Below are 18,102 nucleotides of genomic sequence, written 5' to 3' on the forward strand. Positions count from 1 at the left end.
TCTTTCACATGAGGTGGCCAAAGTACTGGAGTTTCAGCTTTAGCATCATTCCTTCCAAAGAACACCCAGGGCTGATCTCCTTCAGAATGGACTGGTTGGATCTCCTTGCAGTCCAAGGGACTCCCAAGAGTCTTCTCCAACACCACAGTTCAAAAGCATCAGTTCTTCGGTGCTCAGCTTTCTTCACAGTCCAACTCTCACATCCATACATGACCACTGGAAAAACCATAGCCTTGACTAGACGGATGTTTGTTGGCAAAGTAATGTCTCTGCTTTTGAATTCTCTTATTTCACTTCAGACTGTTTATAGTGAAGTTTTCTCCTTCAGGATAGTCTTTTCTATGGTTCATTTAATTAAAAAAAAATTTTTGACTGTGCTGGGTCTTTGTCTGGTTGTAGCGAGCAGGGGCTACTCTTCCCTGTGGTGCACGGGGCTTCTCGGGTGTTGGCCTCTCCTGTTGTGGAACACAGGCTGCAGGCGCACAGGTTCAGTAGTTGTGGCACATGGACCCTGGAGCTTGCAGCTCCAGTAGTTGTGGCTCCGCAGTTGCGGCTCCCAGGCTCTAGAGCACGGACTCAGTGACGTATGGGTTTAGTTGCTTCGGAGCATGTGGAATCTTTCCGGGCCAGGGTTGGAACCCATGTCCCCTGCAATGGCAGGCAGATCTTATCCACTGGACCACCAGGGACGTACTGAAATATTCTTAATAGTATGCTGCCTTTTTAATTAACTTCTATTTATTAAGTGAAAGAACTGATTTAATATTGTAGTATCATTTTTTATTTTTAGAAATTTATTTTTAAAACTATAAAAATGCTTTTACAGCTTAGGACCCATTCCATTTCCTCAGTGCAGTATAATTTTAAGAAAGATTAGGAAAGAATATTTATTGATAATTTATTACCAGCTTCCTTCTAAAAAGAGTTAGGGTTAGATTTTCAATAACATACTGTGTGAGAATAGTAAACACATCATGAAAAAATGCTCAACATCATTATTCATTAGGGAAATGAAAATCAAGACCACCAAGAGATACGGTTTCATGGTGATTAGGATGGCAGTAATCAAAAACCTGGACAATAATGAACATTGATGAAAATGTGGAGAAATTGGAACCTTTATACGTTGCTGGTAGAAACTGTTGGAAAACAGGCAGTTCCTCAAAGATTAAATGTAGAGTTACACTATGACCAGCACATCAGCTCTTAGATGTGCATACAAGTGAGGTAAAAATGTATGTGCACACCAAAAATACACATGAATGTTTACAGTAGCCAGCCAGTGGAAAAATCCAAATATCCATTAGCTGATGAATAGATAAATAAAATGTGGTATGTCTGTACAATGGAGTATTATAAAGGAATAAATACTGATATATGCTACAATATTGATGACCTTGAAAACATTCTATAATGTAAAAGAATCTAGGCACAAAAGTCTGTGTGTTATATGATTCCAGAAAAGGCAAAGCCATAAAAGTAGATTAGCAGTTGTGATTGTCAGGGGCTGGGGGAAGAGGAAATAGGGAATGATTGCTAGTGGGTACAGGGTATTTTTAGGAAAGTATTTTGGGATTAGAATGGTGATGGCTGCACAGTCATGTGAATATACTGGAAACTACTGGGAAGTACACTTTTTTTTTTGGCTGCATAGCACGGAATCTGGGATTCCCTAACCAGGGATTGGGCCCACGCCCCCTGTGGCGGAAGTGTAGAGTCTTAACCACTGCACCAGTGTAAAGGGCTGAATTTTATGGTGTGTGAATTGTATCTCAAAAAATAGAGTAACTCTGTAAACAACACATCAGATTTGTCTGATAAGCAAAAACATAAATGTGAAATAATGGTGAAACAGAAGTGGAGATGGAAAATTAGAACCTAGGAAAATAGAATATGGATATAGCAAACATAATAGTCACTGTAATATTTAATCTGCCAGAACATAGAGATACAATCAGATATATAGTTTTCATTATTGAAAAGGAGAAATCACAGCAGTTCCTAAATTGAAAAAATATGGGAGTTGGTATGAGAGCCTACTTCTTATAGTCACTTTTGATGAAAGCTAGTAGTAGTATTTGGAGAAGGCAATGGCCCCCCACTCCAGTACTCTTGCCTGGAAAATTCCATGGATGGAGGAGCCTGGTAGGCTGCAGTCCACGGGGCCGCTAAGAGTTGGACACGACTGAGTGACTTCACTTTCACTTTTCACTTTCATGCACTGGAGAAGGAAATGGCAACCCACTCCAGTGTTCTTGCCTGGAGAATCCCAGGGATGGGGGAGCCTGGTGGGCTGCCGTCTATGGGGTCACACAGAGTCGGACACGACTGAGGTGACTTAGCAGCAGTAGCAGCAGCAGTAGTATTTTTTAAAGAAGACAAACATATGATTCAGCATGAAGGCTTTGGTAGTTCAACCTGGTTCTTAGGCTTTAGAATACAAAGAAAAATGGACTATTTTAAAAAATCACTTCAACTTCTTAGTTTTTTAAGAAATAATTTATCTAGGTAATTGACATATTATGAACTACACATGTTTAAAGTATACAGCCATGAAACAGTCCCCTCAGTCAAGACAATGAATATATTTATCACCCCGAAAAGTTACCTCATTGCCCCTTGGTCATCCTTCCTTCCTCCTCTCCCTGTGTCACCCTGCCCGTAGGCAACCTCCTGGGTGCAACAGGAAGTCAGCTTTCTGTTGCTATAGATTAGTTTGCATTTTTTAGAATCTTGTATGAGTGGAATAATACACAATGTATTCTTTTTTTTTTTTTTTGCTTGGCTTCTTTTACTCAACATAATTATTGTAAATTAATTAATATTATTATGTTGATCAGAGTTCATTCATTTTATTGCTAGATAGTATTCCATTATATGAATATACTACAGTTTATTTCATCAGATTCACCTATTGATGAACATTTGGTTGTTTATAGTTCTTGGCTATAGCAAATAAAGTTGTTATGAACATTTGTATACAAGTCTTTGTATGGACATATGCTTTCATTTGCCCTGGGTAAATAGCTAGGAAAGCAACGCTATGTTTAACTTTTTAGAAATTGCTCAACTGTTTTGTCATGTACTGTTTTACATTCCTATTGGTTGTTCTGCATCCTTACCAACAGTACTGGGTATGGTCAGTCATGTTAACTTTAGCCATTCTAAAATTTAAAAAACCAAACTGTAATTGTAATTTGCATTTTCTTAATGATCATTGATGTTAAGCATCTTTTCATGTGCTTACTTGCTATCCATATCTTTGGTGAAGTTTCTGTTCAAATCTTTTGCCCTTTTAAAAATTGGGTTGTTTGTTTTCTTATTGTTGAGCTTGAGAGTTCTTTGTATATTCTGGATACAAATACCTTTTCAGATATATGATCTGTAAATATTTTCTGCTACTCTATAGTTTGTTCTGTTATTCTCTGAACAGTGTATTTCAAAGAAGAAATCTAATTTTGATGATGTATAATTTATCAATTTTTCTTTCATGGAATATGCTTTTGGGTGATATCTAAAAAATCTTTATCTACCCAAGGTCACAAAATTTTTCTTTTATAACTGTCAGTCTTAGGTTTGTGCAGTCTCTACCACCATCTATCACAGAACATCTTTCATCTTGCAAAACTGAAACTCTGTACCCATGAAGCAGTAACTTTCCATTCTCTTCTCTCCCAAGCTCCTGGAGACCACCATTCTACATTCTGTCTTTATGAATCTGACTGTTCTATGTACTTCATATGAATGGAATCATACAGTATCTGTCCTCTTGTCAATGGCTACTTGGCTGAGTATAATGTCTTCAGGGCTCATCCATGTTATATTAATAGCATGTTTCAAAATTTCCTTCCTTTTAAGGCTGAATAATATTCCATTGTAGATATATACCACATTTTATTTATCCATTCTTTGTTTTTTTCTTGGCCACAGCTTGTGGCTTGAGGGATCTTAGTTCCCCAACAGGGATTGAACCTGTGACCGAAGTCCTAACCACTGGACTGCCAGGGAATTCCCTATCCCCTCATCTGCATTGGCAGGCAGGCTCTTCACCACTGAGCCACCAGGAAAGCCCTGGAGTTTTCTTCATGGGAAGATTTTAACCACAAATTCAGTCTCTTTTATAGATACAGGACTATTCAGGTTGTCTGTTTTTCTTGAGTGAGCTTTAGTACTTTGTGTCTTTCAAGAAATCTGTCCACTTCATCTAAGTTAAGATCATACTGCCATGAACTAAATCTGATTTGCTGCCCATTTTTGGTAGGTAAAGTTATATTGGAATATAGATGCCCCTGCTTGTTTATGTATTGTCTGTGACTTTGTGGTACGCCAGCAGAATCGAATAGTTGCAGAAGAGATGGCATGGCCTACAGAGCCTAAAATATTACCTGGCCTTTTGCAGAAAGTTTGCTAACCCCTGATCTTTGTTTTCAAATTTACTGGCATTAAGTTGTTTGTAATATTACTTTATTATCCCTTTAATATCTATAGAATCTGTAGTGATAGATTTCTACACTGTTCTCATTTCATTTCATGGATCATTTTTATTTCATTGATTTCCACTTTGGTCTTTACTATTTTCCTTCTTCTGCTTACATTAGTTTTCATTTGTTCTTCATTGGTTTGAGACCTTTGTGCTTTTCTAATATGGGTCTTTAGTGATGTAAATTTCTCTTCAGTTACTGCTTTAGTAACTTCCCACACATATTGGTATGTTGTATTTTTATAGGAGAATGGGATCTGGGAAGTTTTCAAAGCTACTGGTAATGTTCTGTTTCTTAAACTGGGTGGTAGGTACATGGGTACATTTATTTGTTTATTCTTTATATCTTATGCATGTAAATACTCTTTTGTGTTTATTCAGTATTTAACAAGGAGCTTTTAGAAGTGTGAATGGGAGGTGAGGCTGTAATTACCTTGTGGGTAGATAATTCTCTTGAGCAGTTATGTTGTACAATGAAGCAGAGAAAGGGGGTTGTAATTAAAGAATGATGTAGGATAAAAGGAGAGATTCTCTTTGTGTTGTTTATTTTAAACATGGATGATTCCAAAGCAAGTTTACTAATTCAAAGAAGAGTAAATAAACTTTATAAAACCATACCAGCAGGTGTAAGAGTTATATCCTCAACTGAAAATTGATGTGTTTAACCAGAACTTTTGCCTTAGAATAATAACACCTAATTTTTTTCTCAAACAGTTTGGGTCTGCTTATACAAGGAAGCAAATACTTCCTTGAGTTCTGAGAATTTCATACCAAAAACTATGGCCAGTTTATGTTGGCCTAGCATTTTTTTTCAAATCAAATGCTGTTATTAGTTGTCTGCAACAGTAAATTTTAAGTAACTACATTTTAAGTGTAGTCATAAAGGAGAAGGATGAAGGTATGTCTGTTATTATAAACAATGAAATAAGCTGTTTGTAGCCAGCTGTTACCTGTTCAGTCCAGTCACTCAGTCATGTCCAACTCTTTGCGACCCCATGGACTGCAGCACGCCAGGACTCCTGGAGTTTATTCAGACTCACATCCATTGAGTCGGTGATGCCATCTAACCATCTCATCCTCTGTCGTCCCCTTCTCCTCCTGCCTTCAATCTTTTCCAGCATCAGGGTCTTTTCAAATGAGTCAGTTCTTTGAATCAGGTGGCCAGAGTAGTGGAGCTTCAGCTTCAGCATCAGTCCTTCCAATGAATATTCAGGACTGACTTCCTTTAGGATTGACTGACTGAATCTCCTTGCAGTCCCAGGGACTCAAGAGTCTTCTCCAATACCATAGTTCAAAAGCATCAAGTCTTTGGCCCTCAGTTTTCTTTATAGTCCAACTCTCACATCCATACTTGACTAATGGAAAAACCATAGCTTTGACTAGATGGATGTTTGTTGGCAAAGTAATGTCTCTGCTTTTTAATATGCTGTCTAGGTTGGTCATAACTTTCCTTCCAAGGAGTAAGTGTCTTTTAATTTCATGGCTGCAGTCATTATCTGCAGTGATTTTGGAGCCCAAGAAAATAAAGTTAGCCACTGTTTCCACTGTTTCCCCATCTATTTGCCATGAAGTGATGGGACCAGATGCTATGATCTTCGTTTTCTGAATGTTGAGTTTTAAGCCAACTTTTTCACTCTCCTCTTTCACTTTCATCAAGAGGCTCTTTAGTTCTTCATCACTTTCTGCCACAAGAGTGGTGTCATCTGCCTATCTGAGGTTACTGATATTTCTCCTAGCAGTCTTGATTCCAGCTTCTGCTTCATCCAGCCTGGCATTTCTCATGGTGTACTCTGCATATAAGTTAAATAAGCAAGGTGACGGTATACAGCCTTGATGTACTCCTTTCCCAATTTGGAACCAGTCTGTTGTTCCAATGTCCAGTTCTAACTGTTGCTTCCTGGCCTGCATACAGATTTCTCAGGAGTCAGGTCAAGCGGTCTGGTATTCCAATCTCTTTCAGAATTTTCCACAGTTTGTTGTGATCCACACAGTCAAAGGCTTTGGCATAGCACATCTGTACTGTGCTTAATTATTTAATGATGTATAACTTTAGGATGTTTCATAAGACATCTAAGTAATCACTGAGCTGTGTGACTTATTTTATTGCTCTCTGTATTTAAATACATTTTAGATGCAGGCAAGATAACAGAACATGAATATCTAGTTGCATTTTCCTCTGTTTCTTCTGTGTGGTATGTCTTGCCAATCATTTTTTCCCCCCAATAGGTTGTGTTGTTCCAGGAGCAGGTGCTGTTGAAGTGGCAATAGCTGAAGCTCTAGTTACATACAAGCACACGATACAAGGAAGAGCTCGTCTTGGAGTCCAAGCTTTTGCTGATGCTTTACTCATTATCCCTAAGGTACAACTATCCTAATGGCCAAAGAACAATTGGTTGAACATAAGATGTCTAATTAAATTGCCAATATTAGGTATCACAGTAGAGTAGGAAGACAGGTGTTTACTTTTATTTCCCCACATAGTTTTAGCTGAAGCAGGGAAGTTTTTAGTATAACAGCTCTGAATACTTGTAGGAGTTTCATGAAATGGCCAAATTACTACTTTGCTTCCATCTCTGAGCTCCAAAATTTGAAGTTAACTCCAAAAATTTCTTTCAAAAATACTTCATGATTAATCATAATGAAGAAGTTTAGAATGTAAAATTTAACTAGATTTTGAGTAGATCTTTATTTTTTTGGTGGTATCCAAAGTACGAGCACTTTAAATTATGGGAAGTGAGAACTTTTGGCTGTTTAGCACTTCCAGATACAGTACTAGAAAAGGAGAGAAACCAGTTTTTTTTTTTCCTGTGTCAATGGAAGGATGGAGAACTACCTTTTTTTCCCCCTTTCCCTTAATCTGTTTGTGAACCACTTGGAAACACAGAAAACTATTTCAAATATACTATTACCATGACTTAAAACATCTTACTAAAATACTAGCAAAATCTCTTTGATAACTGCTTTAAAATTATTCATAATTTGTTGAATTTTTGTGAATTAGATATCCGTAGTTTTCTTTCTCTGAAGAGGCAAAGTCAGTAGTAGTTGCTACACATTGGTAAATTTGAGTATACATTGGTACCTTTCTACTCACCTGCTGTTGGTTTAGGACCACTTGGAAATGAACTTGGCTTGCAGTGCAGGTGTCTCCATCTCTGTTGCTATAAGTCATGACTCCTCATGTGAACAAAGGGCACAGATATGTTACAAATAAGCAGATTTCCTTTAGAAAATGCTCAGGAAAAACCAGAAACCGTGTGGCTAGAGGGACCAAGCAAACAACAATACCTTTCTACTTCTTTCCATTAAAAAAAATCTTTTGCAAGGAGTTGTTATGGAGATGGACTCCTTCAAGGGCCCTTGTCTAATACTGGGAAATGAATTGTCCGAGGAGACACATGTACTGACAAAGCAAAAGACTATCTTGGGAAGGAGTGATCAAGCAGAAAGCAGAGTATGGGAACCCAGGAGAACTGCTCTTCCTCTTGACAGTCTCAGGTCTCTGGTGCCGGGGTTAGTTTCCAGGTTGTCTGCGGCCAGTCATCTTGCTTGTGCTCCTATTTGGTCCAGCCCAGGGCCCTTTCCTGGTGGGCGTGCACATGTCTCAGTCAAGATGGATTCTAGCCCGAGAGTTTCTGGGAGATTGTCAGGACATATGGTGGGCTGGTGTGGTCCCTGTTTTTAGCCCCTCCCAGAGTCTTCTGATTGGTCTTGGAGGCACCTTGTCAGTTGCCTGTTCTCTGTCAGGACGTCCTTTTGTGAAACAACTTATGCGAGTGGTTATTTTTATGCCTGGCCAGGGTGGGTGGTTTAGTCCTTAACAGAGGGAAATTAATTTAGCAGGCTGGGGTTGGGGAAACTCTAATGTCTTCAGAATTTAGTGTGATATACATAGGGGAAATGTTGAAGTGAATATAATAATTACTAGGTACACAAAATAATTAAATTTACATTAAGAATGAAATTCTTCAAAAGATGATGACTACTACATTATGGGTGTGTTTTCACAAGACTGGAAAGCAGTGCCTTATTTTTATCTGATATTCTAATATATATGAAGACATTCTATTCCAAATATTTATTATTATTTTTATTCGTATAGGTTCTTGCTCAGAATTCTGGTTATGACCTGCAGGAAACACTAGTAAAAGTTCAGGCTGAGCATTCAAATTCAAAACAACCTGTTGGAATAGATCTGAACACAGGTAAGACAGTGAGGAAAACTTAGCTGCTTCATAAAAAAGAGGTTATGCTACAGTGACCCAGAATTTATAGTAAGGGGGGATGTGGAGGTGGATGACTTTTGTATATTTTAAAAAAATTATATCTATTTATTTATCTTTGGCTGTACTGGGTCTTCATTGCTGCGAGGGCTTTTTTTTCCCTATAGTTGTGAAGACCAGGGGCTGCTCGCTTCTGGCGGTGCCTGGTCTTCTCATTGTCGTGGCTTCTCTTGTTGCAGAGCACAGGCCCTGGGGCTTTCAGTCTTCAGTAGTTGCAACACATGGGCTCAGTAGTTGCGGCTTCCAGGCTTGAGACCACAGACTCAATAGTTACGGCTCACAAGCTTAGCTGCTCTGAGGCATGTGGAATCTTCCCGGATGCAGGGAACCCAGGTCTCCTGCAATGGCAGGCAGATTATTTACCACTGAGCCACCAGGGAAGCCCTGACTTTTGTATTTAAAGAATGGGTGCCTTTAGTTTACTTTCGAACTTCTTAAAAGCAGATATTCATTTATTTAAGCAATAGTTATTGAGTGCTTGTTATTTGACCAGGGATTCACACAGAACGAAATAGACAAAAGTCCCTGCCCTTGTGAGCTTATGTTGCAGCAGGAAAAGATAGGCAGTAAATGATAACCTTAATAAGTAAGTACCTTTAACATTTTTAAAGGCAATAAATTATATGATAAAAATAAAGGAGCAGTATAAGGATGATTGTGGATGCTAGAACAAGAGCATGGGGAGGGTGTTTTAATTTAAAGAGAGTGATCAGAGTAGCCTCAGTGAGAATGCCTATTGAACAAAGTAAAAGAAAATTAGGAAATTAGCTACGTGGGAACTAGGGAAAGAATGTCCTAGGCAGAGGGAATAGCTGGCGGGAAAGCCAGTGTCTGGTGTTTTTTGAGGAGGAGACGGGAGATGAGAGAGGTGATAGAAGGTCAGATCACAGGAGGATGTGTGGACCAGTGTGCGGAGTCTGACTTTCTGTGGTGGAACAGGGAGCAATTTTGAGCAGAGGTGTGACATGGTGTGAATGTATTTAAAAGGATCACTCTTGCTATTCTGTGGTGAAGAGTCAACTGAACAACTGAAAGGAATTGCCATTGGCATTGGCTGCTTTGGAGAAGACTGTGTAGAGCAGGCTGTGGCTAGAGGTGAGCGTTGAGTTCCGACAAGGCTAAGTTTGAGGTATCTGTTGACTTTAAAATAGACAGTTGGATATACAAGTTTGACACTCAGGAAGGTGGCCCAGATAGGAGAAAACTTGGGAGTCATCAGAGTGTGTGTGTGTATTTAACATTAGATCTTTTGTTTAATTTGGGTCTTGTTGCACCAGGTGAGATCTTTCATCGCAGCACTCGGTCTTAGTTGCTCCGTGCCATGTGGGATCTTAGTTCTGTGACCAGGGATCAGATCCCTGTCACCTGCAAGGCAGATTCCTATCCACTGGACCACCAGGGAAGTCCCAGAGTGTATGTGTTTTAAATCCAGTAGATTGGATGAGATCACCTAGGGAGTGAGTATAGAGAGAGAAGAGAAGAATCTAGGACTGAGCCTTTGGGTACTCCGACATTAAGAGCTCAGGAGGAAGAGGAAGAACCAGCAAAACAGACAGTAAAGGAGCCACTAGTGCAGAGGAGAAAAACCAGGCAAGTGTGCTATCCTGAAAGGCAAGTGAAGAAAGAGCAGTGAGGAGGCTGCAGTCAGCTGTGCTAAGTGCTGCTGATAGATGAGGCCTGAGACTCGACCTTTGGATTCGACACCATGGAGGCCATTGGTGACCTTGACAGTAGTAGTTTTGGTGGTATATGAGATACTAGAATATATAGTCAATATTAACAGAATATGTCAAGACTGTAGTATTGAAATTGTTTTTGCTTTGCAGGTGAGCCAATGGTAGCAGCAGATGCAGGAGTGTGGGATAATTATTGCGTGAAAAAACAACTTCTTCACTCTTGGTAAGTTAATAAGAAGAGAAAGACTTTTAGGGACATAATTGTTAATATTAAGATTTTTCTATTATTTTTGCCACGCTACAGTGGAAAGTGGTGAAAAGGCATGGTATCCAGTTATTAAAACTGGCTTCTGTCATTTTCCAGTCCCTTTTACATTTAAGTCTAACTGTGTCAGTTATAGGAAATGTTAATATTACTGTTTATTTGAGAGAGAAAGGAAGGAAGTTTACTGAAATAGTACCACATGCATAGTGGGAAAAAAATCAAATGATGTGCTAAAAATGAGCTCAGTTTTGCTGGAATATAAAATTAGGCTTCTACTTTATCAACAAAGAAGATGGAATTTTAATACAAGAGTCTTTATTTATAATGTCTTTGTCTTATCTCACACCAACATCATTGCAGAACAAAGTGCCTTTAGTAGCTGGAGATTTCTGGGGGGAAAGGTAAGAGTGGGTTGGTGAGCTTTACTCACCCTGTCGTCTTTTCCCTCAGCACTGTGATTGCCACCAACATTCTCCTGGTTGACGAAATTATGCGAGCTGGTATGTCTTCTCTCAAAGGGTGACTGAGTTCAAAATCAACTCTTCTAGAAGCTGAGACTTAACACATCTTACATCCAATTCCCATTAGGGAGCCTGAGCCATTCTTAATTTTTACACAATAAATGCAGTTTATATTTGTTGGTCTTAGAAGTCTCAAAAGTATTTCATCAAGGTATAAAGAACATAGATATTTTCATAGGAAAGAAATATTGACGAAAATAGTTTTCCCTTACAAGTTCTAACTCCCTACTCTTTATTGTATGTATGATATTTTGATATAACAAGAAAAACATATTTGGTCTTTCTTTATCCCTAGTTCCTGGCACAAGATCTGCTAAAACCTTTGTAATTTCCTGAGTAATGGGGGTGATAGGAACATTTTTTATTATAATATTTAGTCTTGGTCCCTGGTTCCTAAGATCTTCTAAGACCCTTGAAATCTCTGGAATTCATGAGTGCTTTTTGTGCGCTAATGAGGTGAGTCTTGATGGGACTCTAGATGGCTTCAGGTTGGGGGCTGGTTACCAGAAGAACCAACCATGTGATCAGAGGGTTAGGACTTTAAGCCTCATTACCCTGAGAGGGAAGGGAAAGGGGCTAGAGATTGAGTTACTAATCAATTATACCTACATGATGAAGGTTTTGTAGACTAATCCCTAAACTGTGGGGTTTGGAGAGCCTCATAAAGAGCTTTTGGAGAGGTTGGTGAAAATATCCATGTGCTGGAAGGGTGGTACATGCCAACTCTGTGAAGACCAAGCTGCTGTACTCAGGACGCTTACGGACCACATCATATATACCTCTGCATCTGGCTGTTTATATTCTTTATAATATCCTTTATAATAAACTGGTAAGTGTAAGCAAGTGTTTCCCCGAGTTTTGTGAGCCGCCATAGCAAATTATCAACCCTGAGATGGAGGGGATTATGGGAACAGAAGTTGGACAGAGGTGTGAGTAACATGTGGACCCACTGCTTGTTGATTGGTGTCTGAGGTAGGGGGTGATATTGTGGAACTGAGCCCTTAACCTGTGGAGTGTCTGCCAAGTCTTGGTAGTTAGTGTCAGAATTGAATTGTAGGATACTCAGTTGTGTCTGGAGAGCTAGAGAATTAGTTGGTGTGGGAAAACCCCCACACATTTGGTTTCAAATGTTGTGAGTAGAGGAAACAATTTTCCTTTAATATGCTATTGCAGTTGCCATAAAATACACTCTATTCTGATTCCTGTACCTTTTGAGCAACTTTTAATGAAGAAAATATGGAGCACAGGTTTTAGAGCACTCAAGTCAATTTCCAATTTGTCATAGAGTCTCAGAGAAAAATGTTTTTTCTCTCAAAATTCCTCCAGTAACTTCCTGCTGCCACTCTTTCTGCTGATAAATATGACATCACTTTGTGAGTATAGCTTTGCTTTACTGATCCCTGAAAGTTTATTCTAAGTATAGTTTTATTAGATTTTACCTTGTTCTTTGGTGTGTATGACCAGCAACTTACACCACTGTTCTATTAATAGCTCTGGTAGCTCTCTGACTGGATGATTAGATAGGACAAGTCTCATCTGGAAAGATTGGGATTGTTGGCACCAATGCTGGGAAATTTTTTCTTGGCTTTGAATATAGCTATTCTGTATCAGTATTATTGCAATCTCTTTCTTATTCAAAATACTAGAATTAATATATCGTAGTTTTTATTATTTTGGTTAATGTCTATCCATGGATGCAAGTTGATGAGATTAAAATATGGCAGGTGCATTAATGGAACTTTGGCCTATTAGTGCATGTAGGGCAAAGTTCACTTAACCATTCGATGCCTTACTTGAAAGCATGTAGTCCTATATTCTGTTTTTCTCCCCCACTTAGTGTGTTGTCAGTATCTTTCCAAGTTAATAGCTGCACTTTTGAAATCCATGTGTCCATTCATCCATTCCCCTCATTTTTAGCTGTTTCTGAGCGTTCCAGTGTATGTCTGTGCTATAATGTATTTATGCATCAATGGGCCTTTGATTATCGCTAATTTTACGTCAGGGCTTCCCCGGTGGCTCAGTGATAAAGAATCCTGCCTGAAATGAAGGAGACAAAAGTTCTATCTCTGGGTCCTGAAGATTCCCTGGAGGAGGAAATGGCAACCCCTTCCAGTATTCTTGCCTGAGAAATCCCATGGATTTGAGGGGCCTGGTGGTCTAGAGTCCTTGGGGTTGCAAAAGAATTGGACACGACTTAGTGACTAAGCAACAGCAGCAATTTTACATCATTTAAACATCATAGCATTGAATTTTTATGTACATGTCTCCTTGGACACACATGTGAGAGTGTTTGTAGAGATTATACCTAGAAATGGAGCTGGGGTTTAGAGCTCTTCATCTTATATTTACTAAGTAGTTATACCAGTTTACATTCTCCCCTGTTTAGTTCCATGTCCCTACAACCTTGCCAAGTCTTGGTATTTTTAAACTTCAAATTTTTGCCAATCTGAAGAATATAAAATTATATCCCCTTGTAACAGCAATTGCCTTGATTACTAGTGAAACTGAACATATTTTCATGAATATTTTGACCATTTTCAGTTCTATAATGTTATCTATTCATATTGTTGCCTATTTTTTATTTTTTGGATTTTTTTTCTGGAATTAGATTATCTATCTATATTTCACAATATTTTCTCCCAGACTGAAACTTTTTCACTTTTGAAAAGTATACAAAAGAATTTGGTACACATACTTTTATATACTGAAATTTATCATTTTTTCTTTTTAGTTTATATTTTTTGTGCTTCTACAAAAAATTCTTTACTGCTTCATAATGTTTTCTTATATTTCATCACTTTTAAAAGTTTAATCACATTTAAGCTTTTAATTGATCTGGAATTTATTTTTGTATTCTATGGTATATGTTATGGATTCATTTCTCCGCCCCTGCCCCCGCCCCCCATATTGTTAACCAAGTGTTCTTACACCTGCTGATTTGTGAATATATACCAGTGTCCTTTGCATCCCATTTGACTGAAATATCTTTACTTGGGTTTTTGTTTCTCATTTAAATACTTTGTTCCGTTGGTCTAGTAATTGTTATTATATCAATACCACATTGTTTTACTTCTTAAAACTATAAAAAGTCTTGATGTGTGGTAGGGTGAGTTTACCAATCCCTTCTTTATTTTCTTCAAAATTGTTTTGGCTATTCCTAGGTAGAGGAAAGTGAAAAAGTTGGCTTAAAGCTCAACATTCAGAAAACGAAGATCATGGCATCTGGTCCCATCACTTCATGGGAAATAGATGGGGAAACAGTGGAAACAGTGTCAGACTTTATTTTTTTGCTCTCCAAAATCACTGCAGATGGTGACTGCAGCCATGAAATTAAAAGACGCTTACTCCTTGGAAGGAAAGTTACAACCAACCTAGATAGCATATTCAAAAGCAGAGACATTACTTTGCCAACAAAGGTCTGTCAAAAGTCAAGGCTGTGGTTTTTCCAGTGGTCATGTATGGATGTGAGAGTTGGACTGTGAAGAAAGCTGAGCGCCAAAGAATTGATGCTTTGAACTGTGGTGTTGGGGAAGACTCTTGAGAGTCCCTTGTACTGCAAGGAGATCCATCCAGTCCATTCTGAAGGAGATCAGCCCTGGGATTTCTTTGGAAGGAATGATGCTAAAGCTGAAACTCCAGTACTTTGGCCACCTCATGCGAAAGAGTTGACTCATTGGAAAAGACTGATGCTGGGAGGGATTGGGGGCAGGAGGAGAAGGGGACGACAGAGGATGAGATGTCTGGATGGCATCACTGACTCGATGGGCGTGAGTCTGAGTGAACTCTGGGAGTTGGTGATGGCCAGGGAGGCCTGGCGTGCTGCAATTCATGGGGTAGCAAAGAGTCGGACACGACTGAGCGACTGAACTGAGCTGAACTAAGATCTGTTTTCCCTCTTTTAGGATCAGCTTTTTATATGTTGTATGTTTTGATTAGAATTTTAGAATTTCAATGACTTTATATCAGGTAGAAATATATGTATTCTTCCCATTCATAAATATTTTATATCACTTTGTATCTTACTAACTGCTTCATTTTTTTTTTTTAATTTTAGTAAATGTTTTCATGAAGCTCTAAGTGTTTCCTATAAAAATGCATTACATCTCTGGTTACATTTATTCCTATGTATTTTTAAAAGCTATTATAAATACCATCTTTTATAAAAATTACATTTTTAATTGTACATTGCTGTACTATGGGCCTTCTGTGGGCTTTAATATATTGGCTTTTGTATTTCATAACCTTGCTGAACTGTCTTATTAGTGCAATAGTTTGCCTGTAGTTTATTTTGGATTACCTGGGTTGATCATAACAGGTTAGTTCTTTTTTCTTTTCACTTCTTATATTATCTCTACTATTTTCCTGTTTTATTGAGCTGCCTAAGACCTTTGTATAATATTGAATAGAGGCAATGATGGCAATTATGTTTATCCTGTTCTGCATTTAAAGGGCATGTTTCTAGCATTTTACTGCTTTTTGTTCGTTTTGTTTTTGCTGTGAAATCTTGGCAGGTAGTCAGCTGTGTAAAGTTAAGACTATTCCTTTGTATTTCTGTTTTGATAAGAGTTTTTTTAAAAACGTTGTGATTGTTGAGTTTTATTGAATGATTTTCTTCATGCTTTGAGTTGTTTTCTTTAATAAGTTTTCTTTCTTTTTTTTTTTTTTTTGATAGATGAGTGAGTGATTTATTAGGACACTTGTGAGGCTTACAAGCAGGCAGGTGAGAAATGCCACACCCGGGAACTCACTGGGCTACAGTTTTATAATCAAAGGAAAAGTGGGGAGGGGGAGAAGAACTTCTTTGTCTTTCGTGAGTAGATGTCATGCTTCCATCATCAGTTCCTCCTCCAGGTTAAGTAGGGATGTTTTTTTGTTCCTACATTGTCAAACTAGGTCCACAAATCACTGCTTTTCATGTGTGCAGAGAGCATGTCCTAGGGATCATGAACTTACTGAGCTCACAGGGCAGGATGTGTGGGTCTCATGCCACCATTGTTTTATTGTTTTGGGGCATGTCCCATGCTTCTGTTGCATGGTTTTGTTGCTAAGCAAGCCTGCTTGTTTAATAAATTTCCTAATGTTAAACTATTCTTGTATTCCTGCTACTGCTGCTGCTAAGTCACTTCAGTCGTGTCTGACTCTGTGCGACCCCTAGACGGCAGCCCACCAGGCTCCGCCGTCCTTGGGATTCTCCAGGCAAGAACACTGGAGTGGGTTGCCATTTCCTTCTCCAATGCAGGAAAGTGAAAAGTGAAAGTGAAGTTGCTCAGTTGTGTCTGACTCTTAGTGACCCGCATGGACTGCAGCCTACGAGGCTCCTCTGCCCGTGGGATTTTCCAGGCAAGAGTACTGGAGTGGGGTGCCATTGCCTTCTCCGTTGTATTCCTGAGATAAATCCTTTTTGATTGTGATGTTTGATCATGTTTGTTGATTCTAAGATGCAGACTTCTTACATTTTAACATTTCTGTAATTAGAACATGTTTTACAGTCAGTGGCATCTTCTAATTATTCTTGCTTGAACTTGGTTACCAGTTCAGTTCAGTTGGTCAGTTGTATCCAACTCTGTGATCCTATGAACTGCAGCACACCGGCTTGCCTGTCCATCACTAACTCCCGGAGCTTGCTCAAACTCATGTCTATCGAGCTGGTGATACTTTGAGTAGTTTTAGTTAACAACCATTTGAGGAAGGAATAGGAGTCTTAATTGTTGCCTGAAAACTTTCTGTTGTTAACTTCTGGTAAAGAAAATTTCAGCAGCAAAACTTTCTGAATATGCATCAGGGGCTTAGAAGAAAATGCAGAAACTATGTTATGAAATATTACATACCACCCATTCTTGATGGCAAGAATAAATATGAAAGCCTTTGAGTTGAAAAGTGATTTAGAAGAGTTGGACTACACTGTGAAGATCTTAACGTTATTTACTTTGCTTATATTTTCCTCATTATGAATGTATAAGAGTGATAGATAATAAAAGTAAGTGTAAATAAGTCTAAAAAACTCTTTCAGTGAGTAGAAAATAAAATGTGGGTGATAAGAAAGCATTATGTTATGGTTGAAGTGACAGGATTTTTCTTTTTTAGTATAAAAGTAATGGTATATCTTACAATCAGTGACATTTCTGATGTGGTGAAATATAGTATTAACGTTTTATATATTGCTGGACTTGATACTAATATTTATTTAGGTTTTTGTATGTATTCATAAGTAAGATTGGTCTATAATTTTCCTTGCTCACTATCCTTGTCCAATTTTGTTATCAGTGACATACTAGCCTCATAAAATGAGATGGAGAATTCTTCTTCTTTTTCTTTTCTTTGAAACAGTCTGAGTCAGTAAGATGGAGGGTTATCTCTTTCTTGACAGCTTGGTCTTAGCCCAGTAGTTTTTTAAATGGGAGGGATAGATTTTGGACTCTTGATAAAATTTTCTTCATTGCTTTAGGTCTTGAGTTTTCTATTTCCTTTTGAGTCTGTTTTCATAATTTATATTTTAAAGGAAATCTTCTATAAAATGATGCTTTTACCCTTTGTGTATTACTCTAGAGATGCTGTCCTTTTTTGGTAGGGTGGGCTGGTGGGTTGGGGTTGAGAGAGGGTAAGATTTTTCTAGTGTCTGTTTACTTTCTTTGTTTTTATTTATTTTTAAAAAAATATTAATTGAAGTATAGTTGATTTTTAAAAATTGTTTATTTTAATTGAAGTACTTTGTTTTGAGAACAATGTCTCAAAAAACAGCCTGTAGCTAGATTTTTATTATTTTAATCAGTTCAGTCTGACATTTCTTTTAACTGGCAAGTTTAGTTAATATTTTATGATTACTGATGTACTGAATTTACTTCTACCATACAATTTTAATACTTTCTGTTTGTCCTTT

The 18,102-nt window shown here is 38.1% G+C and overlaps 1 protein-coding gene across 7 annotated transcripts in view; it reads left to right on the forward strand.

Moving 5' to 3' along the window:
* The window catches only part of CCT6B (chaperonin containing TCP1 subunit 6B), a 35,994-nt gene extending 24,653 nt beyond the window's left edge, over positions 1-11,341 (forward strand). For 5 of the 7 annotated variants that reach the window (XM_061390383.1, XM_061390377.1, XM_061390382.1 and 2 more), the window contains 4 exons: positions 6,707-6,840; positions 8,583-8,685; positions 10,590-10,662; positions 11,155-11,341. In XM_061390383.1, the coding sequence (XP_061246367.1) occupies positions 6,707-6,840; positions 8,583-8,685; positions 10,590-10,662; positions 11,155-11,227 (383 nt within the window). In that variant the 3' untranslated portion in view covers positions 11,228-11,341. Of the gene's footprint in view, positions 1-6,706; positions 6,841-8,582; positions 8,686-9,256; positions 9,350-10,589; positions 10,663-11,154 lie in introns of those variants that run through there. The other 2 variants (XM_061390379.1, XM_061390384.1) reach the window with 1 other exon arrangement.
* The last annotated feature ends 6,761 nt before the right edge of the window (positions 11,342-18,102 follow it).

Source organism: Bos javanicus, chromosome 19 (genome assembly GCF_032452875.1).
Source record: "Bos javanicus breed banteng chromosome 19, ARS-OSU_banteng_1.0, whole genome shotgun sequence".
In the NCBI taxonomy this organism is placed as follows: Eukaryota; Metazoa; Chordata; class Mammalia; order Artiodactyla; family Bovidae; genus Bos; species Bos javanicus.